Source organism: Brachyhypopomus gauderio, chromosome 6 (genome assembly GCF_052324685.1).
Source record: "Brachyhypopomus gauderio isolate BG-103 chromosome 6, BGAUD_0.2, whole genome shotgun sequence".
Classification (NCBI taxonomy): Eukaryota; Metazoa; Chordata; class Actinopteri; order Gymnotiformes; family Hypopomidae; genus Brachyhypopomus; species Brachyhypopomus gauderio.
Window position 1 is genome coordinate 8,134,618 of NC_135216.1, and position 25,799 is coordinate 8,160,416.

The window sequence follows — 25,799 nt, forward strand, 5'->3', positions numbered from 1 at the left end:
TCGTCTTTGCAGATGTAAGATTTTATTTAGCAGAAAAACATGACAATTTTCAAAAGGGAATAATTTATAATCAGCAGACTACACAGGGAGAAGAGGGCCAATTTGTCAGTGATGGTGTTTTTGCTGAAACTGCCGTCCACAGTAACCACAGGTGCCCACTTTGGTCACTTTGTCCTGTGTGTTAGAAGAATACAGGTTAATGTAACACACCGTGTTACAACAGTGTATCTCCTGCAGCTCAGAGTCTAAACTAACTTCATTCACTTACAAAAAATGTGAGCAAATTAAATGTACAGAAGCCAATCACTTCAATCTAACTGGCCCTTATTAAACGCAACAAACGTAGCTCTGACTTACATTACATTTACAGCATTTGACAGACACTCTTATGCAGAGCAACTTTATATTGGTCTAATATTTATTTAGCTTCAGCTCCACCTGCTCCATCAGGTTAACTACTGAAAAGACAAGCATGAAGAGGGCTTCTCAATTACCAAGTTGATGTAGACCTTAGGGTGGCCTAGAGCTCCTCCGCCCCCATCACAAGACACCACCCTCGCTTCTAAATGTGTCACTGGCTCCTCCGCTACCAACTTTATTGCAAAGTTCTCGTTAACCTGTCCAACGGCAGATCACGAAGCAGTTTCAGAATAACAGACATGGCATTCACTGATTCAGAGGTTTTTAAAAATAATTGTAATTACAAAGTAAGATGAATGCATCTCCCTTAACGTTTACAAAAACATTTACCTCTTTTTGTCTGCCCACAAATCTTGCTCTTCTCACATCATTTTCATCATAAACCTGCAACCACAGCAAGCAGTCCATCGGCATACATTTTCCTTCACCTGGTCACAATTTCTACATGCCACTACATTCAATGCAGATGTGTGGGTTTCTCTCTCACAGGGATGATTAGGCCTACTGCACATCAGTAACAGTCTGTAAGTAGCTAGAAAATATCTCTGGTATTTTAGTTTTGAATAGTAGTTGTAATGAAAGGACTTATTAATTAACAGAATGTCAGCTTTACATTAAGGCCATTTACCATGAAGTGTCCTTCAAGACATGAAAAACAACTTATACCAAATTAACTGAAAGACTGAAAAACTATTCTGCTCAAAACTGCACCTGAGACACATGGTGGATTACATATGCTTGAACAGTTTCATGTGGATAATATTTACAATACTGAAAACGGATTAAAGATTAATAATGAACTCAACCAACAGTTTCTCGTCCAGCTAGATCTACCCAGCGAGCTTAGTTGGTCTTTAAATGAAGGATTAATAACGAGAACTGACGCTACCTGTCCGGTGTGGGTGACCTTTTCCCCGTAGCTGGACACTGGGACACTGTACTCCTGAGCTGGAGCCCCAGACACCCGTAACGTCCTCAGCAGAGTCCTCGTAGTTTTACCGAAGGACAAGATCTTGGGAAGGGCGGCCGCCATGTTTACACGTCCTTCCCCTTCGAGTCTTTTCAGGTCCGTAATGAAGTTGTGCTGACCCCTGGAGGCCGACGAGAATATTTAACACTCTGTTTTATATTCGACTATTTTTTTTTTTTTTATATATTGTAGTTTATTTTTATATATTGTTGTTTATTTTATACTTTTTATATTCGTTTGTTTCAGATAATTATAGGGAAAGGGCATCAAAAAGACAACGAGAGGAAGATCCAAATGCAGATCTTATGAATGACCGGTAGGTGGCGCTAGGACGAGACACACACAGATATCACACACGAAGACAGTCGTAGAAGGAGAAGACGCGACTCCCCTCAAAGTCACCGGAAGTGTTGGGTATATGTCGCGCTCGCGCGTGGAAACATGCATATAAACGTGTAAATGTGATCAACAGTAGATCTGTTCAGTGCTCGTCTCAGTTTGCAGTTTCGTTACAGGTATGTGAGAGTGTCTCTCTTAAATCTACGGGTTAGGGTTGCTGGAGACAACGTAGCAAACTGGCCATCCACGTTAGCTAGCTAGCTAAGTTGGCTAAGCCTTAGGTAATATAACTGGGGCAGTATATAATGTGCAGTCATCAGAGTCCCACTGAACCATCAACGGATGAGTTCACCCAGCTACATGTTTTGAGGTGTTATTATCCTCTCACATTCCTTTGCAAAAAGGTATTTATGTCTGGAATCTGCAGAGATCCAGTAGATTAAACTCAGAAGCCTGATTCCAATAGGAGAATCTTGATACAAAAAATCTTGATAAACCCACAGCCATTGCTTTCCTGCAGATGTGTTGATTTGTTAATCTTTAAGCAATTGTTATTAGAATTAATACATAAAAAAATTGTAGCTCATGGTACCGATACAAAGTCTGCGGTCTTCCAGATGGCCATTGGGTTTACAGTCATTTCTCTGCTGCAGCGTTTACGTCTTTGATAAAGCTGCTGTCATGTTTCCATCTCATCACTATGATGGTGTTGTTTCATTCCTTGGACAGGTGGTGGCGCCATGGCGTCGCTGTTCCTCCCGCGTCTGGTCGGTTCCGTGACTCGCCAGCTGTCCCACATGGCCAGGTGTGCGGCCAGCAGCTCGTTCACAGCGGCAGGTGCACAGCGCTGCGTTGCCAGCTTCGCCACAGCGGTGACTCGATGCAGCCGGCTACCCTGGATCCTGGCGCGAGACCCGACCGGCCCGGTCCGCCCCCTCTTACACGGGCACTGCCCGCAGCTCCTGGGCACGCAGCCTTCGGTGGGCATGAAGACGAAAAGCGCGGTGAAGAGGCGGTGCAAAGACTGCTTTTTCGTTCGCCGTCGCGGGCGACTGTTCGTTTATTGCAAGACCCACCCACGACACAAACAGCGGCAAGGGTGAATTTGGTGGGTGACCTCTCTGCTCTTCCCACTGTGTTTCCGGTATTAATAAAGACGTGCGTTTAAATGTTCAGATGTGCGGACCTTCTTTTCTCTGTACGACCTCTGCGGTTCTTGTATGTGTCCAGGGTGGATCTTCCGTGTTTGGTAGGGCAACCTGGTCTTTTCTGATGCAAGCGATGTTCTTATGACCGTATCCCTCTGGAAACTCACCTGTACCTGGTTCTACCATGCAGCTTTTAAGGGATAATGAACTGATAATGAGTCTAAATGTGGGTTGTTACCTGTTTACACATTACATATTTGTATGAAGCAAATTAGAGTTGCTTTAGACATGCAAAGACGAGTCATCCCCGTTGAAGGAATACAAACATTTATACGCCAGCATGCTAAAACTACTGCGTTTTAGCCAGCTACAGTGGAGAAATCTTTTTTTTATGCCAGGTGAGTCTATAGAAGCAGTAGAACAAAACTACTCCATCTCATTTTATTTTTCCATTCTTCTGCTTACATGTTTGTGCTCATCTATAATTTAACTAACTATAAAAGATGTTTTACAGAGAGATTTACAGGTGTATTATAAGAAGCATGTTTTCATGACATAGAAAAGGATGTACCAGCTGTAAAGGAATTTGTGAATCACTGTCTGTGACCCTCAGTTAGAACACTGATATTCTGTTGACTCCCTTATCTGTGTGTCTGCTCAATTAGAACTTTTCTTTCTCTCTTTCTCACACCAAGTACAGGTGCAGTTCATATAATTATAATATCATGAAAAAGTTTCATTCAGTAGTTCCAATCAAAAAGTGTATATTAAAACTTGTATATTATATTCATTCGCTACACACAGACTGATATATTTCAAGTGTTTAATACTTTTAATTTGATTATTAAAGCTGACAACTAATGAAAACCCCAAATTCAGTATCTAGGAAAATTAGAATATTGTAAAAAGGTTCAATGTTGAAGACACCTGGTACCACACTATAATGAACTCAAAACACCTGCAGAGGCCTTTAAATGGTCTCTCAGTCTAGTTCTGTAGTCTACACAATCAAGCTCTGTGTCTGAGGTGAAGGGAAGGGAAAGATGTGGTAAAAAAAGTGAACAAGCAATAGTGATAACCGCACCCTGGAGAGGGTTGTGAAATAAAACCCATTCAAAATGTGGAGGAGATTCACACAGACAAACAGGACTGGCTTGCTGTTGAGAGGTCCAAAATTACGTTCTCTGGTGAAAATACATTTTGCGTTTCCTTTGGAAATCAAGGCCCAAGAGTCTGGAGGAAGAGAGGAGAGGCACAGAATCCCTGTTGCTTGAGGTCCAGTGTAAAACTTCCACCTGTAAATCAGTGATGGTTTGGGGTGTCATGTCATCTGCTGGTGTTGGTGTCCACTGTGTTTTCTGAGGTCCAAGAAAACACAGAAAATATATGGGGTATTGTGAAGAGGAAGATGCAATACACCAGACTCAACAACGCAGAAGAGATGAAGGTCACTATCAGAGCAACCTGGGCTCTCATAACACCTGAGCAGAGCCACAGACTGATGGACTCCATGTCACGCCTCAATGCTGCAGTAATTCAGGCAAAAGGATCCCCAACTTAGTATTAAGGGCTGTACATGCTCAGTTTTCATGTTCATTCTTTTCAGTGGACCAACATTTCTAAAAATCTTAAGTAATATCCTATGGTCTTAAGTAATATCCCAATTGTAAGATACTGAATTTGGGGTTTTAATTAGTTGTCGGTTATAATCAAATTTAAAATAAAACACTTGAAACATCAGTCTGTGTATAATGAATGAGCATAATCAGTGGCGACTTAGCAATTTGGGGGCTCAAGGCGAATTTAGCTAGGGGGCCCATCAACATTAATATGTGAGAAATAAGTTAGCTAGTCTGGGGGGCCCCTACAGTGGGCTGCAGTGGGAGGGGCCCAAGGCAGTTGCCTAGCCACGCCTCTATGCAAAGACCGCCTCTGAGCATAATATACACGTTTCACTGTTTGAATGGAATTACTGAAAGAAATAAACTTTTTTATGGTAGGCTATTCTAATTTTATGACCAACACCTGTACAGGAAACACATATTTCAGCTGTAAAGTACAGTCTGTAGACCTAATTGTGTCTGTGCACATAATATAGTCTGTACACTTCCCTGTTCTGGCCATTAGGCAGACTTGACAACCTGCAAGAATGTACTGTTCATGTTCTCTGAAAATCGTATAATCTTAGTGAACAGGATTACTGAAAGTGCTAAAGGAAAACTATATATAAACATACAGAGCCTTCCTTAAGAATTAAACAGAGTAGCCGTACGAACCATTTCACAGAGATCAGATAGGCTATAATGTGATGTCGAATAAAAAAAGTGTTGTTATGTTCACTGGTATTGGTGTTATTTTAACAAACAAACAAGACACCAAACTGTAAGTTGCGTAGTCTTTTTCATAGGATTGTTCATAAAGGAGAAACATTTTGTTGCCCGTAAATTGTCATGTAATTTCCTTCTTCAATAGAACTACGTCGCCATCTTGTGGTGGTTGTGTGGTAACTATCAGCCAGGTGACAGGTAGGACGACGAGCTGACTTTAACGAGACCCTTTATTGCGTAGTACTTTTCGGGGTCGACATAATGACTATCTCCCAGAGGTGGGGACTCGAGTCACATGACTTGGACTCGAGTCAGACTCGAGTCATTAATATTAAGACTTTTGACTTGACTTGAAAAAATATTCAGAGACTTAGACTTGACTTGGACTTTTACACCAATAACTTGGGACTTGAATTGGACTTGAACCTGTTTACTTGCAAAGACTTGATTTTTTTTTACCCCAAATCTAAATTTTAAAACGCATATTAATATTTATAAAGTGCGCCCCAATAATTTAATTTCCGTCCTTCTGACGCAGACCAGTCCTCTGCTTTTCCACACTCTGTACGTGTGTGTGTGCATGGGCTGCAGCACAACCAATCAAATGGGGGGTTGGCGAACGTAAATTTTTTACCGGGCGGGGTGTAAAATGGACACAAATTAAGTATTATATCGCGATCGATCGATCGCCAGTGGTTGGTGCCAGAGCGAACTAGTAACTCATTGAATCATAGATGTGGATCAGAGGTAAATAAACTAGATTTTTTTCCGGCGTGAGATATTCGGATGTGTTGCGTGAGAGCGTGTGAAGACGGTCAAATGCGTGTGTCTCACGCTCAATGCGTGAGAGTTGGCAACCCTGGGTTCTGTATCTGAACTCGGGGAAGAGAGCCTCTCTCTGTCACCATCATAATATCCAGTTCTATCTCAGCATGGATTGTGTATTTGAAGACATCTACGTCGAGAAAAAAATATATTGACAAAAGTGGAGCGAGTTTTCAGCTATGGGGACATCATTCATCGTGCACAAATGACATACAGACTTTTGGCCAGCAAATGCAATGCAGAATAGTTTACTGAAATGTCTAAAGTTGCAGATTCCTGTTAATTGTTCAGTTCTTATATTTGTTTGTCTTGTGTCACTCACACATGTTCTCCAATAAACCAGATAAGAGAAGAGAGGGAAAATGCTGTTATGGTTCTTTGTATTGTACTGTGAAAATATCAGCACTTTTTATTTGAACATGGAGTTCTACTTATGACTTTTTCACAGAATATTTATTTCTGGAAAATTGTAGTTTAAAGTATGAATATTTTTGCAGCTAAGTTTAACAAATTGAACTGTGCAATAAAGAGGTGTAATTTTAATTTTTTTTTATACTTCGTGTTTTCAGTTGCACATGTTTTATCAAGATTTGAGGAGAATACAGATTTAAAAAAGAACGCATGTCTATTATTTACATTTAAAATATACCTGCAACATTGGTAAAAAAAAAAAAAAAAGACTCGAAAGGACTTGAAATTCCAAGTTTCAGACTTGGGACTTGACTTGATTATTGCCTGTCTTGACTCGAGACTTGACTTGACTTGAGTGTCTTTGCTTGAGACTTGACTCGGTACTTGAGGTATAAAGACTTGGACTTACTTGAGACTTGCAAAACACTGACTTGGTCCCACCTCTGCTATCTCCCATTTTAAATGAGGTTAGTAGGTTAAATAAACGACCTGAGCGGGGACACACAGCTCCGAAGTGTTTAGAAAAGGACCTCATCGCGCATGCTCCGTGTGTGTAAACGCAGATGGCCGCTGGATCAAAGTGATCACAGAGCTGATTTAGGAAGGCTTGGCCAAATCAGTGCATTTTAAATTATTACTTTCAGTTAGTTTTAATTCACCCTGATTTGACACGAATGAAGTTTACAAACAGAAAACGACTGTCGACGGTCAATGGGGAGGATTCCCACATCTCGACAGAAATGACAAACCCTTTTATTCATGAGGTGCGATTAACTCCTCTTCAAAAACTCAAGGTAATCAAACACGAACTTTTATTTCCGAGAAGCGCCTGTGCGTTTATTTATTTCAACTTTTAATAGTTGGTGGTCTTGCTTTGAGTGCATGAGCATGGGTTTTGTAATGTATATAATATTAGAGCACATCTACCAACGGGGTGGGAGGGCGGTGCACCAGGAATAAACAAGACAAGAAAACCAATGCACATTTTTGCGATTTAAGTTTCTTCCTCAAAGCAGATACGACCTGAACCAAAGCTCTGCTCTGCCTCCAAGTTAGCAAGTTATAACTCCAATGCATAGTACACACATCCATCATACTAATGAGTGGTCATTTTATAGGCAGATTTTACATTTCTTGCAGTACTTTGTCATTGTGCTTGACCTGTAAATAACCAATTTACACATACAACGTTTAGTAGATGCTTTTATCTGGGATTACTTGCATATTCACACCGTCATCAAACCGTAATCAAACTCATAACACTGGTACCGTTTAGGTCTGTCTGATTGCGTTACCATAACAACAACACAAACTGTTTATAGCCGTTCATTAATTCCCCATAATCACCTTTCCTGTAGTTTTACAGTGTGAATTATTTATGTATTTATTTCTTCCCTTGGGATGTGCCCATAGTCTTCAGATTGGAAGCACTATGATAGACTGTTGGTAAAAACTCTGTGTAAGTGATCCATTACAACCAGAGTCGAGCACCCTGAGATTGTAGAAGGTGTTAAAGGGCTTGTGGTGAGCCCAGGGAAACAACTTCTACCACAGTTGTAGCAGCGCTCCAATACCTGTGTGTCTAGATCACCTTGCTCACTAGGTGTAGATTCTACATGCTGTGACAAGCATGGCATGTCCATTGCGGTATTCTTCGGCATGTATGTGGGAGGCTGCTATAAAGATAAGCTAACCTGAAATAGCGTCCCTGCACTCTGACCAGCGACTCGGGACAGGAGCAGAAATGTTTGGGTGTTAGATCAATGAACCCAGATGTGCAGGGAGGTGTTAACCTGAAGGCTTGGTTTTTAGACCTTTGCAGCAATTGTTGTTGAAGGCTTGTTTATACCCAAATAACCTGGTTCTGTTGGTTGTTTTAGATGACTCTGGTCTACTGAAGGAATACATAAGCAAAACAGATAAACCAACTCTGTACAGTATTATCCATCTCACTGTTCAACAGGGACAGTGAATTTCTGCATGTATGTGCACTTTGAAGCATGTATGTTTTATTATTAAGGACCTTGGATGATGATGGACAAGATTAGACAAGAATAAACACATTTCATCATTTAGTATTAAGTGCAGATGTATCCGTGCAATCAATTTTATTGGTGTAGATGTCAGCTTTGGCACCTTATCAGTAATTGCTTAATACAACAGTTATGAGGACATAATATATGAACCGGCACATTTTTAACGAGTAAAGAGGTAAATGATAGAAACGGCACTGTCCAGACTTTGACTTCACAATGCAAAGCGTATGAATTATTCAACACGATTTATCATCATTTGTAATTATGCTTGTTGATGTAAGTCTATGTGATTTCTTATTGTTATTATAGTCATTGAAATATTACACTGCTTCTCATACCAGTTCCTCTCCAATTACTTATTAAGAAAATAATGCCCAGAAGATATAATTCTGTGGCACGTTTGCATCTGTTTTTGACTATAAATGATGGAGAAGCTGAATTATGCAGCTGAATTACACTGAGGACCAGCTGTGGGATTTCATGCAATTTCAATGCTTTTGCTTCAGTAAAACCAGCGGATCAGGTTGGGAACATGGAGAGACAGAGTTGTCTCCATGGATATTCCGCAGATTAAACTCTCTGTCGTTTAGATTCTTATCAGTCAGAGCTGTTGAGCCTTGCAGGGTTTGTTTACATACCTCCAGGATAACATCCTTCATTGATATTCATTCGTTCCTGCTGTGTTCATCCTGCTGACGTCCTTACGGGTTGTCCTGGGCCGACGGTCTTCCTGTGACCTAGCACTGTAATGTAGAAATGTTCACCACTGGTCCGATATCATCGCCCCATACAGTATTTTACATTCAGTGACTTTCAGTGTGTGTGTGTGTGTGTGTGTGTGTGTGTGTTTATCTATTTTTCCCTCATCTAGTGTGTAGCAGGTTGGAGGTGAGATTTGGCCTCTTGTAGTTGAGCTGCATAAATAGCAGGCATCCCCTTCTGTAGCTGGGGAGCAGATGGAGAATAAGGAGTCAGGGGAGGGGCCAAGGGTGTTGGGGGAGGCATTGGGGGAGGGGCCAGGGGTGTTGGGGGAGGGGTCAGGGGAGGGGCCAGGGGTGCAACGGACCCCGCATAGAAGGGCCTTCTGGTAGATGGGACTCCACAGTGAAGGGCCTGCTGGATGGGACCCTGGAGACAGAGTTAGGGGTATTTACCCAGGGATTTCCTGTGGGGACTGAAAGGCAGAGCAGGTATAGGAATTAGTTCCGCTACCTTCACATCCACATCGACCTGTCAAAAAGGGTCTATTTGTGAGACCACGTGATGAATCCAACTGGCATGGTTTCTCTACTTTCTTGGTGAATATTCTGGTGCCTGTTTTCGGTCTCCACCTTCTTCCCTGTGTGGATTTCCAGGCTGGTATTTCCTACACCCTCATCCCTCCCTTCCGTTTCTGCCCTCCCCAAGGGAGCCATTGCTGCTGCCCCCTGATACTTTAATCATGCTGTCTGGAGAGGCTGCAGGTGTTGACAGCAGCTCCTCATGAATAATTAAAGAAGCCCCTCTAAAGAAGCCCCGCCCCTCCACGGTGCACAGCTCGTCCTGATGGACACATTGGCAGGGCATCAGAAACACATTCACAGTTAACCACGCCCCCTTGCTGACACGTGACCCGCTTTATTGGTTTATAAATCTCTGGACTAACAAGGTTTTTGGTGCTTGCACACATAACGGCAAGATGCTGATTCTGCTCAGGCATTAGCTGTGGCAAAACCTGTGGATTATGTTACTCTTGGCTAATGCCATCAATCCAGTTGGGCTGTTTGCTTGGATAGCTCATCAGGAAATGATTATCTATGAGTTTCTTGTTTCTGACAAATGCATTTCTCAATGCTGCATAGCTGTTCAGAGCTAGCCTTCCCAACAAAGCCAAATTCCAAAGTATTTAATGGGTTTTAGACATTGTATCCAAGTATCTTGCTGTTTACAAATGTTCAAACACTTTTGGTATGGTTAAAACTACCTTTTGATGTTCCTAAATATGTTGTTATTTAAGTCTTAAATAAGTAGTTAAATATTTGTTCCATTAATTTAAGTCTTGTAACTCTGAGTTCTTGGAATTTGGAAGTGTGTACTCGAATGCAGCTTAAATATTTAACAGCCATTATGAGTGCATGTGTGAGTGCACATGTCTGCGCTTATGGACTCCTATTCTGACAGGATGAGCAGCTACGCAGTGAACCTGGTTCTAGTGACGAGCAGACATTAAAATGTGTTGTTGTCATTGCACAGCAGTGGAACATAATGAGATGTGCAGTGCCTGATGGCACACATTACATAATGAAATATTAGCAGTAGTAATAATAAAGAAAGAATCTGATTATAAAAAATAGATATGATTAGATAAGATAAGATAAACCTTTATTGATCCCACGAATGGGAAATTCAGTAATTATTAAAATCATATAAAAATATGATTACAAATTTACAGATCTTTACAAAAACACAAAGTCTTACACATGCTGGTTTGTGGTGATGATCAGATTGTGCAAACTGCACATTAGTTTTGTACACAGTGAACTGTAATTATTGCATGTTGTTCTGTACTCTGTTTTACTCTTGTAGCTGGGATGCCAGTGGGGGGGGGGGGTGGTGGGGTCAACCTGTGATGCTTCTCAGACAGCAGTATGGTGAGATGGTGAGGAGTTGAGCAGAGCTGTCTCTATGATGCTGTAGCACAGTAGAAAGTCCAAAACCCCGGGTGCTGTAGGTCTATCCTTTAGTGCAGGTGTGTGTGCATGGTCCCCTGGACTGATTTGAACACTTGAGCCTTCTTATGGGCCACCGAGCAGTCAACTTACTGGGGCAAGTTTGCTCTCCTTAATGTACTCAGGAAATAAAGTTGCTTCTGAATGAATTTGAAACTGGACTTCAGATTTGAGTTTGAAATCTCTCCATTGATGTAGAGTCGGGCTGGAGCCTCAAAGCAAAATCAGCACTGTATCCCATGTCAGTCATAATGTGCATGAGGGCCATCTTGCAAAACCTGTGGTCTGTAGTTTTGTTGAATTCCTGATTATGTGACGATGTGATTGTGATAATGGGGGTGTTTACAGCAACGTGAATCATGTTAGAAAGATGAAATAATAACTCAAAAACTCCAGGTGGCCAGCTTTTGAGTGACTGGGTGTGAAAACTCATCAGAGGGCGTGAGGTGTCCTTGTGATTGCTTCTGAATACAATGATCATACACTTGCACTATATTGATTACCACGCTGGTTCTTCCAAAGTCCCTTACAGTAGATCCCAGCAGTAGATCCCAGCAGTAGATCCCAGCAGTAGATCCTAGCAGTAGATCCTAGTAATTCCTAGCAGATCCTAATTCCTAACAATATAAACCTGTGATTTCTCCCTGCAAAATAAAAAATTATTTATAAGGAAAGTATTTCGGTCATTAGGAAGTGTATTTCAGTATATTATCCCCTTGGGTTAGTATATTACCTCATTTTGCATAGTGACCAGAGTTACAATCCTAGAACAGAAAAGAACTTTCCTGAAATTCTTTGGAAGTGGATTTTAATGACATTTTCTGCTCGGCAGTGAATGCATGAATGATTTTTGTATGATTAAAGTTCACCTCAGGTTCAGTTGAACTTTTTTTGTCTTCTCTGTGAAGCATAGGAGAAAGGGTAAGAGTGAGAGGGTAGAAGAGAGAGAGAGAGAGAGAGAGAGAGAGAGAGAGAGAGAGAGAGAGAGAGAGAGAGAGAGAGAGAGAGAGAGAGAGAGAGAGAGAGAGAGAGAGAGAGAGAGAGAGAGAGAGAGAGACTCTTATTAAGACTGAACGGATAGCACCTCTAGTCAGAGTAATCTCTTAGGCTCCAAGCCTTGGGAGTACCAGTTATTTCAGTAATTCCACTGAAAAAGTGAAACATGTATATTATACTCATTCATTAGACACAGAATGACATATTTCAAGTGTTGGATAATTATAACTTGCATTGCATTTTCACATTACTTGTTATGAAGCCTCAGCTTACGTAGCTTTATGAACACCAAATCTGTTTATGTAGTTTGGCTTTAAGGGAAATATACGTGTTTAGTCCTTAAGCTCGGAGCTGATTGGCTACAGGCTAAGTGCTCCAGAGCTCTGTGAGGACTTGGACCATGGGAGAACGATGATCTTCCTCTTGCAGAAGATATTCAGCAGGATCACAACGCTCATCTCAGAAGGACTTGGAGAACATTGCTGTTTCGGCGTTCTCTGTGACCGTGCCGATGATCTCAGCTCTCCCATACCTTTGGGTAACTGGATTCGGACCAGTTCAGTGCTATCTAAATGCTAATGTCACTGGCTTAGTTTCTCCTAACCATGGAAGGATTCGCCGAGTGCCTTATGCAGCTTAGGAAAATGAAATTCATCGTCAATGCACATTTCTGTCATGGCTCACGGCTTTCCTGTTTGTCCTCGCAACGAGCGACTCCGAGCAGGTGCTCTGCTGTCTGTTTGTGACTGAAATATGGCACTGCACTGGAGGGAGTGTAACATTGCACTACAGGGCTGCAGAGGGGTAAAGAGCTATTGACCAACATGTCACAGTGCTGGTATGGCCTCCACGTTTGATTGATGCCCGGTGGGTGCGTTTACTCTCTTTGCCTTCGAGCAGGTGGCGGTGATGACCGTGAGCCTCTTTCCGGTGCGTCTGCTCTTCGCCGTCTTCATGATGCTGCTGGCGTGGCCCTTCACCTTTGTGGGGACCCAGGGCTGGTCTGAGCACACGGTGGAGCCGCTCTCCTGGTGGAGGTGGTGAGTGCAACACTCTGGGGGGCTTGTGCCTAGCATAGAGCTCCGCTCCGGTATTTCACATCCAGGGCCTTGTGCCACACATCTGTGGTTTGCATGTATGTTTGTCTGTGGTGCTGCAGACATAAATTAAATACCGGTATATCTTCTAACGTGAATTCACACCAGCCTCCTCTCTGCCACGACTTAATGGCTTATGGAGGGGATCACTGTGTGTGTGTGTGTGTGTGTGTGTGTGTGTGTGTTTTTATGTGTTTCCCATGTGTTTGTGAGTTCACATAGTTTCATGTGCATGCACTATAGTAGAGTGTAAGCACATTTGAACATGTTTCTACGAGGGTGCACATGTTTGAGGGTGCACATGTTTCTAAACTGTGTTCCCAATTATTATGCAAAAAGTGTTTAAGAATTTTTTTGTTTGTCAGTTAAACCCGTTGATGGTGATGTGTGTCAGGGCTCTTTATATCACTGAAAGCAATTTCAGACACCTGTGCTAATTAGTTTGGCAGGTGTGTCCAATTAAAGGCAAGACTACTTAAGAAGGCTGTCCCACGTTATAAAGCAGCCTACATTTTCAGCCAAAATGGGAAAGAAAAAGGATGTGTCGTCTGCTGAGAAGCAACAAATTGTGGAGTGTTTAGGTCAAGGCATGACTACAATCAACATTGCCAAGACACTTCATCGTGATCATCGCACAATCAAGAAGTATGTAGCTGATTCAGAGCACACGTGTGCGTGCTGATAAGGGAAAATTGTGGACTCTTTCCAACAGGCAATTACGTCAGGTTAAAAGAGCAGCTGCAAAAATGCCTCGTCATAGCAGCACACAAGTTTTTGAAGCTGCTGGTGCCTCCAACGTCCCCTGAACAACAAGATGCAGGTTCTTCAGAGGTTTGCAGCTGTGCGTAAGCCTGTCGACCTCCTCTCTCCACTGCACACAAGCAGAAACGGCTCCAGTGGGCCAAACAATACCTGAAGACTGACTTCAAAACGGTGTTGTTCACCGATGAGTGCCGTGCATTGTTCGATGGTCCAGATGGATGGAGTGAGGATGGCTGGTTGATGGACACCCCATGCAAACAAGGCAACAGCCCCAACAAGGAGGAGGTGGAGTAATGTTTTGGGCTGGATTGATGGGGAGAGGGATTGTCGGCCCCTTTAGGATATCTGAAGGTGTAAAGATGACCTCCATAATGTATGTGGAGTTTCTCAAACAGCACTTCCTGCCATGGATCAAGAAGAAGGACCGGTCGTTCCACAGCAAGATAATTTTCATGCATGATGATGCACCGTCTCATGCTGCAAAGAACACATTTACATCTCTGGCTGCTATGGACATAAAAGGGGACAAACGTATGGTGTGGCCCCCATGCTCCCCTGACCTCAACCCCATTGAGAACCTCTGGAGCATCATCAAAATGAGTGTCTATGATGGTGAGAGGACGTTCACATCTAAGCAACAGCTCTGGGAGGGTATTCTGTCCTCATGCAAAACAACAGAAGCAGATACCATCCAAAACCAGAGAGTTCAGAAGCTCCTTTCCAACAAGGGGTCCTATGTGCAAATGTTACATCACTTAGAAGAAAGTTTTGACTTGAAAACTGTTGTTGTTGTAATAACCTGCTAATGCTATAATTTCACAAATAACAATTTTTTTGTTCTTTATAAAAATGAAAACTGCTGTGCATAATAACTTGGAACATGCATTTTGAGTGTTTTATTTGATTTTAATATTGGCAGTTGGTTCAAAAACCTTTCAATTGTACTCTAATAGTTGATGACTGGAAAATTACAATGACTGCAATTCATATAGGTAATTTTGGAAAATCTGAGAAAATATTACTAATATATGCAATAATTTGGAACACAAGTGTATGAGAGTGCGTATATTGTCTATGTCTGTGAAATGTGTTTGAGTGTGTGCATGAATGCCTGCATGAGCGTGCCTGTATACAGTGTGTTAACCCTTGAAACATTTCAACCGCAGCTGTGTCAGCACAGAGTAAGAACACAAAGTTAATTGCATACACACAACATTAAGGCCTTGACATTAAATTTAGTCTTGGACGCAGGGAGAATGTCACCTTCACGTCTCTTTTAGCTACAGCTTGTCCTCCAACATGGAGGTTGTCCTGCAGTGATGTTCTTCTTACTCACCCCCATAGGCTGGCGAAACTGGCCCTGAGGTCCCTCATGAGGGCCATGTGGTTTTTCGCTGGCTTCCATTGGATTGCGGTGAAAGGCAGACTGGCTCCGCCCACTGAGGCGCCCATCCTCACCGTGGCACCTCACTCCTCCTACTTCGACTCCATCCCTGTCACCATGACGATGGCCTCCGTAGTGATGAAGGCGGAGAGCAAGGACATTCCTGTGTGGGGCAGTGAGTTGGGCCTCGCTGGGTTTTTCTAAACGGTGTATAAATGAGTGATGCCGTGAGTTGGGATTATGCTGAACCGTGCAGTACAGTTATGGTGTTGCGGAGAAAGCAGTCGGTGTATATCGGGGAGAGACAAATGTTATGGTAACCAGAACCGTTTGGCCAATGATAAGAGCAGCTCACGTGTGCTGCTAAAAAACAAACAAAGTCAACAAATGTTGTCCAAGTCTAATTTTGTATGCTGTGTCTGCACGATACACCAGAGGCCTGTAGTGGGATTAAACCAACAAACTGTTCAACATGAGCTAAGATGGGGGAGTTGGATATACCTATTGAGACTCAACATGGCTGTCCTTATTTCCTGTAGATTAATTATGTGTATAAGTGTGTGTGTGTGTGTGTGTGTGTGTGTGTGTGTGTGTGTGTGTGTGTGTGTGTGTGTCTGTGTGTGTGTGTGTGTCTGTGCGTGCAGTGCTCAGGCAGGATCTGGCTCTGTTAATTGCGGCTGAGCGTTTGGAGAAGATCCTCATAAGCACATGCAAAATGCAATGAAACGCAATGCAGATTATAGTGAAACCTTGGAGAACCTGTATGGTTCTACTATGGAATTTTAATGAGCTGTGCTTGCCATGGGATTACCTCTGACTTAAGGGAGTGTCTCTGTTTGTTTGTTTGTTTGTTTACTTCTTGTCTCCTTGCCGCTGAATGTTGTCATGAAGCCCTGATTAAGTTCATCCGTCCCGTGTTCGTGTCCCGCTCGGACCAGGACTCCCGCAGGAAGACTGTGGAGGAGATCAAACGCAGAGCCAGCTCTGCAGGAGAGTGGCCTCAGGTAACACACACACACACACACACATATGTTTTGACACACATGCCTACAGATGTGCTCATTCACATGTATGCAAGTAGACATGCATGTGCACAGCAGTCTAGACTTCATAAACTCCATTTTGGACTTAACTCTGGTCCTTCTGACCAGTGATAACAGTGATAACTGTAACTCCTGTATATTTTTAACTAAAGTCATTCTAAATACACTATGAAGACGTATATAAATGTCTGTGTTTGTTTCTTTCTTTCTTATTTTTGCATGTGTACTTGACCTCTGGGCTTCATTCTAGAAAAATAGTCAAAAGAAGAGTTATGGTTTCTGAAGCGTAGATTACTTGATATTGAAATAGTGACCATATGAGCCTGTCGGTGTTGACAGTAAACCTCCTGTTGATCTCATGTGTGTTACTGGCTGGTGTAAAAGATTCTCACTGTTGGGTTTAGATAATGGTGTTTCCAGAGGGAACCTGCACAAACAGATCCTGCCTCATTTCATTCAAGCCTGGTATGTATTTCCTTCTCATCTTGCTTTCTCTTGCCTGCTATCTCTCTCTCTCTCTCTCTCTCTCTTTCTCTCTCTCTCTCTCTCTCTCTCTCTCTCTCTCTCTCTCTCTCTTTCCACCCCTCCCTCCTTCTCTCTCCATCACAGATTTTTGCTGACTTAACAGTCTTATCTCTCTTTCCGTGTGTGTGTGTGTATATCAGTGGGCGTGTGTGTGTGTGTGTGTGTGTGTGTGTGTGTGTGTGTGTGTGTGTGTGTGTGTGCGCGTCCGAGTATGTCTGTGTGTATTCCTCTTTCTTCACCTCCCGCGGACCTCTCCGGTCCACACATCCGACGGGTGTTGCCCTCCCTGTGAGCCCTGTCTGCCCGTGTTGAGACCCGCTAATCTCCCCCTCTACCCTCGTATTGTGCTGCCTCCCTGGTCCTAATCCTCCCATTCTCCACCCCCAGGACGCGCTGTGTCCCCTCGCTGGACCGCGTGTTGAGCTCTAAACCTCCTGTAGTCCTCACAGTAGAGTAGGAGTGTAGTGGGGCTGCACCACACAGCTGCTGCATCGGGCTTTTGCTCCGCCGTGCAGAAATACACATAAAGCACATGATGGTATAGGGTGGGAGGAGAATACTTGATCAAGCAGTTTTGATGGATAGATTTTTACGCACACACACGCCTGCACACATACACACACACGTACACACACTTACTCTGTATGTCTATATATATATATATATATATATATATACTTAGACCACAATGTGTTCTAAGTATCTCTTAGAACACATTGTGAATCTCTACCACAATGTGTTTTTATTGTGTACGATTTTATATTTGTTATTGACAGTGTTATGTACTTTTCTGAATAGTAAATATAGTCACTTAAGTCTCAACCACCCATACCTGCTCACTCACTTCCTCTTACACACACACACACACACACACACACACACACACACAGTATTATGTTACTATGTGGATGCAACTTTCTGTTGTCACTCTTACACTGGAGGGCAGGGAAATGGAGAAGGTGGTTGCTGGTCTAATCCCTGACAGTTCCTCTTATCTGAACCCCCTCTGACCCGAACCTCCTCTAACCTGAACCTAACCCTGTCAACCTCAGCTGCTGTCTAACACACCAGCGCTATACTGTTTTAGCAGGGTACTATTACTATTGAGTTGATGTACGTTTGCTGGACAGGGTCAGCTCGTGCTGACCTCTCTATCTCCGTTAGGGGCGTTCATCCCAGGGGTCCCAGTGCAGCCGGTAGTTTTGCGCTATCGTAATGAAATGGTAAGAAAAGCTTTTCAAGGCAACCTCTGAAATTCTCCTGCACGTCACAAACACTGTTCACACTGCCCAACTCACTGGAGCCTTTACAATGGTACATCTTTAATACATCTTTAATACTGTAGTGTTGTGTTGTACTATGGGTTATAATGTCTTTAATACTGTAGTGTTGTGTTTTACTATGGGTTATAATGTCTTTAATACTGTAGTGTTGTGTTGTACTATGGGTTATAATGTCTTTAATACTGTAGTGTTGTGTTGTACTATGGGTTATAATGTCTTTAATACTGTAGTGTTGTGTTGTACTATGGGTTATAATGTCTTTAATACTGTAGTGTTGTGTTGTACTATGGGTTATAATGTCTTTAATACTGTAGTGTTGTGTTGTACTATGGGTTATAATGTCTTTAATACTGTAGTGTTGTGTTGTACTATGGGTTATAATGTCTTTAATACTGTAGTGTTGTGTTGTACTATGGGTTATAATGTCTTTAATACTGTAGTGTTGTGTTGTACTATGGGTTATAATGTCTTTAATACTGTAGTGTTGTGTTGTACTATGGGTTATAATGTCTTTAATACTGTAGTGTTGTGTTGTACTATGGGTTATAATGTCTTTAATACTGTAGTGTTGTGTTGTACTATGGGTTATAATGTCTTTAATACTGTAGTGTTGTGTTGTACTATGGGTTATAATGTCTTTAATACTGTAGTGTTGTGTTGTACTATGGGTTATAATCTCTAGGTTTCTCCCTCTCTTATTAATAATGAAAGTGCTTTGCTTGGGTTGTATTTAATTGACCCTTAGAAAACGTGGAAGAAACACAAGCACTCTGATAGCACTCTATGGTGTGTTTTATATCAGGGCGTAGAGAAGTCAAAACTGAAGTATTAGAAGGTCATAAAGCACTTCTGATGCTGTAGATATGGAAAATTCTGAATGGCCTTTTTTGACTTTTTACCATTGTGGTAATGTTGTATTTTGTGGACATTGATGTGTCCACTGAAGCACTAACTGGTTTGTCTTCTCTCCAACTGGTAGGACACAGTATCATGGACATGGCAGGGGCCTGGCGCGTGAGTCCTGTTCTCGTCACCTCTCCTCTCCTCTCTTCTCCTCCCCTCCTCCCTCTCCTCTATTCTTCTCTCACCTTCTCCCCTCTCCTCCCCTCTCCTCTCCTCCCCTCTCCTCTCCTCCCCTCTCCTCTTCTCTTTGGTAATTTCTGTCTGTCTTTCAGGTTTAAGGTTTTATGGCTCACCCTGTGTCAGCTTCATAATTCTATAGAAATAGAGGTAAGAACTCACTTAAAGTGGTCTGGACTTTACACAACACATTTTAGCCTCTGTATTTAAAATGTTATGAGACATCTGATTCTGATTGAACACAAAATAAACAAAATAATGAGCATTGTTTGCATGTGTTCAGTATCTCCCCACCTACACACCCTCCACAGAGGAGAAGAGGGACCCTGCTCTGTATGCCAGCAATGTGAGGCACATCATGGCCAAGTCAGTGTCCCCCGCAAGCGTCCCGCATAAGCCAGGACAGGACATGGGCTTGTGGTTATGATTATAGATGAAAATTGTAGTTCAAGTTCTGCTTCCTGAAATGTATATCTGAAATCTCTATATTGTCAGTCTGTACAAGACGGCTGTCTGTGCACGGGTGTCCGTTGAATCTAGTAAACCACAGCATATGTGCTCAATTTATAGTCATTAAACTTGCAGTCTGTTTATACTGCACCAAGTTGTTGAAACGGTGTAAATGTACAGACTGTTAAATCAGATCACGTGGGACCAGTATTAACGGTCCCAGAGGGGTTTATCGGTTGTTCCTGCTAACCGTCGTGCCCGTGTCGGTCTCAGGGCTCTGGGCCTGCCCATCACAGACTACTCGTTTGAGGACTGCCGGCTGACCATGGTGCGCGGCCCCCTGGCTCTGCCCAGCCACACCTGTCTGCTGGAGTTTTCCCGGCTGGTGCGTTTGCTTGGGTGAGTACCGCAGGAGACACTTGGGCATCTGTCCAAACGTATCTGTGTCCTTCAGAGAGATGATGAAACATTCCGTGAGAGACAGGGTGGTCATACTGATATAAAAGTAAGATCGAGCATCGTTAGGGTTTTCCTCAAACCTAGTCTTGCCATCTTTGATCAACTTTGATTGCACATTTTAAAGGTGTGTAGCGATACACAGAGGTCAAGGTTTGATTTGATATGATATGGTAGCATCAAAATTATATATATTCATGATCATAACAGCAAAAATAAGGAGTTTTCAATGTAATAAATTGTTAACCAATAGTATTATTTATTACAATATTTCATTTTCTCCACTCAGCAGAACGTTTTGTTCATAGCTTCTGGATTTGGCACCTGGTTTAAAGCTTTGTAATAGCCTACTGTGTTACAGTGGCTGGCCCCGTGTGTCTGAGAGAAAACACGTGTTTGGCTTGCCTGTCCTGGACTTGTGGGTACGACACTGGGGAACAACTTGGGATGAATCCAGAATAAATCAGTAAAGATGTGCTGTTTGATTGCTCTTCTGTAGGATCGGATGCCAGACTTTGCAGTCATTATGCCCGTATTGTACTGTAGCGTTACACATCTACACATCTAGTACTTTAGTTAGTTGACTTCAATCATGAACACACAGCATGCTGACCCACAGTGTTCCTGATTGGTTGATTAAACCACCTTCGTACTGGTAACTGATGAACATACTGCATAATCAGTCATGCTGAAACACACAACACAGAACCAGCTTTTATTCCACTGCTTTATTAAAACTGCATCCCAAGCCCCGAATGTTTTATGATCCAAAATTGGCCGTGCAGAGGAGGTCCTGCTGGAGAACTTTAGGGCTGTGGAGAACCCTGGTGGGGACGGATGTTAACCACAGTGAGGCAGCTGGCCGGCCTCCAGGGCCTGTGAGTGTTGAATGATGGACGCTGAGAGAGCTGAGTGGGTCTCCAGGCCCCAGCACCGTGCCTCATCCCTCTGAGGGCCGTCAAGCACACACACGGCTGGGATTAAAAGCTGTCGATGGTTTATAGATGGATGATGGATGATCTACGGTGGAAAGGACTCTAAGAGTGGAAAAGAGCTCCCTCTAGTGAGAGAGGACAGTGGGTTCTGAAGTTATGAGCTCACGGGCTCTTTCATAAATGCTTACAAAATGACTTATCATTGGTGTCAGTGATAAGTCATTAGTGTAAAATATTGTAGATTCCTTCATGCTGTTGCATTGTTGCTGGTCTGTTGGGTAATAGCTAGATTGTTGGGTAGGCGCTGGGCTGTTGGGTTGGTGCTGTCTGTGTATTTTGGTATGCATCTACTCTCACCCCTTTCTGACCACTTGTTCCTGGCTGGTTGTCTTTTGGCTGTTCAGTTTAGGAAGCACAGTAACATTGCCAGATCAGCACACCACCACCTATGCTGTTCAGAAGGAATCTTTCCTTCTTGCATATTCTCTCTCTTGTAAAAAAAAAAAAAAAAAAAAAAAAACCCACATGTTCAGTTGTCTTAAACCTTAGAACATAGATTAGGTGAGACCATAGCTTTCAACTGGTTTCACCTAGTCGGCCTATTTCCAGAGAACGACGTCCTTGATCTTATGATTGGTAATTAGGACACCATATTTGGTAAGTACTCTAATGGAAGTGACTGCTCTGTCTTGCAGTCTGAAGCCAGGAGCCTCCGATCAGGTCCTTGAGGAAATGGCGTGCAGAGCCCGTGAGCTGTGCGGACATGGGCGGAGCCTGGAGGGCGTGGCCGAGTTCCTGCGCCTCCCTGTGACGCAGACACTGCAGGACGTCTTTGCCCTCTTCGAGGAGGTAGAGTGCACTGGCTTCTTTATAGAGGTTCATGGAGAAAGTGAAAGCCAAAGTTGAAAAGTTGAAAAGACTCTTAGAAACATGGTTTTCTGTGTTAAATGGGTTCTGGCTGCTGCACTATGGCATAACCGTTCAACGGTGATTTCTCCAGCATGGTCAGATGGACGTGAGAGAGTTTGTCATCGCCCTGTCTATCATCTGCAGACCCTTTCAACATCTGGAGACTCTTCAGCTTGCCTTCAGGGTGAGGATACTCTCAGGTCGTGCGAGTGCACGCACCATGCATGCATGCATGCATGCACTCACACACACACACACACACACACACACACACACACACACACACACACACACACACACACACACACACACACACGCACCTTCCTGCACAAATGTAAAACATTGCCCGGCCACACACACTCGCCTAATTGGACGCCAACATATACATATAATTATTTTGTTTGACACATTCTAACCTCACAACAATCATTGGAGTCCATTAAAGACCATGATGACAGGTTAAACAGATGGAGCTTTTTCATGCAGATGTGATGTTATCATGCGTTTTAAGGACCTTGCCTCTAGGACAACGTCTGTATTGTTCCAGATGTTTGAAGCTGAAGAGGACGGATGCATTGTTGAACACGAGCTAGCCGTCATCCTGAAAACAGCTCTCGGTGTGTCAGACCTCACTGTATGTGATGTCTTTAGAGCCACTGATACGGGAAACAAAGGAAAGATCACGTTTAGTAAGTGTGTTTTTCCACTCTGTGCATTCAGTACAGTTATTGGGACATCTGTTTGGTTGATTCATATTTTTATTGCATATATTTTAGTTTACTGTACTTTAGGAAGGGTTAGCCATTGATCTTCTAATTTGGTTAATCTTAGATATAATCCATTAATCTTCTAATTTGTTTTTTCTTAGATATAATCCATTAATCTTCTAATGTGGTTTATTTTAGATAGAATCTTTCTTAAAGGTGTCAAGTGAAGTTAACTGTACTGGTACTGTGCTTTGGAACTATCTTGTATCACTGTGTCAGATGATTTTCGCGAGTTCCTGGAGAGCTGTCCCAACTTCTTGGAGTTGTTTTGCTGTGTGCAAAAGCCGAGCCCCACTGGAAGCCTGGGAGCCCAGAACCACAGCTCCGGGCCTGACCTCCTTCCTCAGGACCCAAACACGGCCAACCCTGCACACAGCAAGAAACAGGACTGAGAGCACCTCTGTGTGGATGGAGGCTGGTGTGTGATTGAGCTGGAGTGATAAATGTGAAACAGTGAGAATGTTTGCAAATTTCAGTGTAATTTTTGAGGGATTGCTAATATTCTGCTTGTTTTACTTATTTTTATACTCTCTTTATATATTTTTATATTATCTTGGCTAATCACTATGCAGGTTGTCAGAATGGTGACTGAATCTTAAGTGTTTCAACTCCTGCGTTTTGTTGAACAAACTGTAGTTAACACTGTGCATCTCTCCAGCCTTAACCTGCACTCACATAACATAAGTTATCACCTTGCCTTATTTTAAATATGATGCGAGTCTTGGTATATTTTCTTCCCAGACAGGATAAGACGTATGATTCTTGCAATATTAACTGTACAAAGAAAAATACAGGATATTTACTAACGGGAAAACCACAGTTCAATGTAGGTAGCAGTACGTTCGAGCACATGGTCTGTGTTTTCATTCATAAAAACAATGAAAATGAACAACTCCCAGGAGTTTAGAGAAGCAGTACCCTTCTCTGCCAGGAGAGGGCATACTGCACTAAGTTGTGGGGAGTATGGGATGTTTATTGGGGGCATTTGTTTTTGTTTTATTACAGTAAGATGTTTTTGTTGTTGATTGTGTCATCACATATATTACTATTTTGATAGTTAAATAATGTAATTGGATGTGGCATTTGCCTGTTTATAACGTGTGTGTGTGTGTGGGGGGGGGGGGGGGGGGGGGTGAATTAGCTGTTTATTGCTAGTGATCAGCTCTGCGTCTTTTTAATTTAGGTCACTGGTTTGGCTAGTGTCCTGCAGTCCTGAGGCTTATTGAAATAGATTTGAACGTTTCTTCCACTGCAGGTTGTTGTGGGGTCTCCCTGGTGGGTTTATGTCCAGCTAACAAGTGTCCTTGAATGTCATTGGGAGAGAATTCTTGTAATGCCCAGAGCTTGGCTAGCTTGCCATTACAGCCGAGTTCAAAGCAACCATTACAAACCAGTGTCCACCGACTACATATTGTGCCCTCTTGCTGCATTATCTATGAGTATGCAGTCTGAGACTAAAGAATTGTTCAGACAATTCTCATTTTTTCTTTTCCAACCTGTTTTTAAATTTTGTAGTGTTCTCTCTCTCTGTCTCTCGCGTTCAGTAATTCACAGACTCTTAATGTAAACACACAATGCCTCTTTGTTATAATTATTTAACATAAAGACTTCCATACACCCCCAAAGGGTGGCGCTAGGGTACTTGAAAACCAGCTACAATCTACTACTACCCCCCCCCCCCACCACCATGTGGCTGCTGAGAAAAGCATTACATCATCGCCGTGTGTAAAAATAGACTGCGGACTGGTTCTTGGCTTCTTGGAATTGGAGCATTTTGCCACCTGTGTTAGGGCTGTTAATAGATAATGACATCATCTGAGAGTGCGTGCAGGGATCAGGAGTTGGCACACATCTGGACCAAACCGCTCAACATGCCGAGCTACTTCCAGAAGTGACTGAAATGATGTTGCTCTTCACATTGTAGGACTTTGGCATTCTGGGAGAAACACATTCTGTCATCGAGTAGACAAGGAGACGAGTGTTCAGGCATCGGGATAAAGTCGTTTCCTTTGTCGTACTTTGGACTTACCATTTACGTGCATGATGTTTTTTAAATAACATGACGTTTTATACGGAGATAAGTGCCTACACTTAATTCTGGAAAGTAATCCGTTTCACTGACACACTAACCGTGGACATTTCAAATGCCTCACAGTTTCTCTGCTGCTCTTTGGTCGAACTAAGGTCAAGCCCCCCGGCGTTCGACACCTGGTTGGAGCTCATCTGTTCTAAACCCCGGAGAGAGATCCATACGTCTGTCGGGCGTTAACGTGACAATGACGAGGAGTATGGATTTAGGATATTTGTGAGCTCCACTTTCATCCCATCTAGCTGTCCGTCTCCATATATAATAAGCCACAGCCTGTCTGATGAGTAGGGAGAGTTTCATTAAGCTGAAGCAACGGGCTTGTCTTGCTCACTACGCCTGAGGGTGCACCCCTGGATCTGTGCACGCATATACGTGCGCAGCTATTCATATATGCAAACATTTCTGTCAAATCTCCCAGCACCTGACAGCAGCGTGAACCCAATAAACCAATATGGAGATAAGAGCTGGTGTCAGTAGGCAGAACTAATATTATTTGTGCAGTGGAAAGCGTTTATCTGTCATGGACTGAGAATTGATGGTTTTGTGTCACTTTTGTTTAATAATGATGTAGAAATCCCAATATGCCCACTGGCTCTGCCTCTATTAAAGTTCAAAAGATTATCCAAATTAAAATCTCATTTGGAATATTGCTTTTTGCCAATAGTAGGTGGTTTCGTTGGATATGATATTTCTCACTTTGCTATCCAATTAACATTTCCATGTTCAACAAACTGCAGTGATGGCAAATATGAGCAGGGGCGTATTTGACTGTGAAATGTTATGATAGCGCTGTCTAAGGAACAAAACTTGGCTTAATAAAACTTTTAATTTGACAACTG

General features: G+C 42.7%; 2 protein-coding genes across 2 annotated transcripts; one reads left to right on the forward strand and one right to left on the reverse strand.

Annotated features, from left to right (window-relative positions):
• ndufs6 (NADH:ubiquinone oxidoreductase subunit S6) lies at positions 1-9,143 on the reverse strand. The gene is made up of 5 exons (XM_077008476.1): positions 9,115-9,143; positions 1,310-1,511; positions 751-804; positions 495-617; positions 1-174 (listed from the first exon to the last, which is right to left on the reverse strand). Exons 1-5 carry the CDS (start codon positions 9,126-9,128, stop codon positions 106-108), a joined length of 462 nt encoding a protein of 153 aa, XP_076864591.1. The 5' UTR covers positions 9,129-9,143; the 3' UTR covers positions 1-105.
• lpcat1 (lysophosphatidylcholine acyltransferase 1) lies at positions 6,911-24,541 on the forward strand. Its single transcript, XM_077008474.1, has 14 exons — positions 6,911-7,234; positions 13,081-13,220; positions 15,384-15,598; positions 16,315-16,427; positions 16,871-16,931; positions 18,156-18,214; positions 19,254-19,288; positions 19,450-19,504; positions 19,638-19,720; positions 20,078-20,203; positions 21,891-22,044; positions 22,196-22,288; positions 22,652-22,793; positions 23,091-24,541. The coding sequence occupies exons 1-14, from the start codon at positions 7,115-7,117 to the stop codon at positions 23,261-23,263; spliced, it is 1,569 nt and encodes a 522-aa protein (XP_076864589.1). The 5' UTR covers positions 6,911-7,114; the 3' UTR covers positions 23,264-24,541.
• The last annotated feature ends 1,258 nt before the right edge of the window (positions 24,542-25,799 follow it).

Excerpts from the sequence above, each read along its gene's own strand:
- lpcat1 (XM_077008474.1), top strand. The coding sequence starts at position 7,115 with ATGAAGTTTACAAACAGAAAACGACTGTCGACGGTCAATGGGGAGGAT. Across the intron at positions 16,428-16,870 it reads CTGCAGGAGAGTGGCCTCAG|ATAATGGTGTTTCCAGAGGG; the intron begins GTAACACACACA and ends TGTTGGGTTTAG. Across the intron at positions 22,794-23,090 it reads CAAAGGAAAGATCACGTTTA|ATGATTTTCGCGAGTTCCTG; the intron begins GTAAGTGTGTTT and ends TCACTGTGTCAG.
- ndufs6 (XM_077008476.1), bottom strand. Across the intron at positions 618-750 it reads TTGTGGGCAGACAAAAAGAG|GTTAACGAGAACTTTGCAAT; the intron begins GTAAATGTTTTT and ends GCCGTTGGACAG. Across the intron at positions 175-494 it reads CTAAGGTCTACATCAACTTG|GACAAAGTGACCAAAGTGGG; the intron begins GTAATTGAGAAG and ends TCTAACACACAG.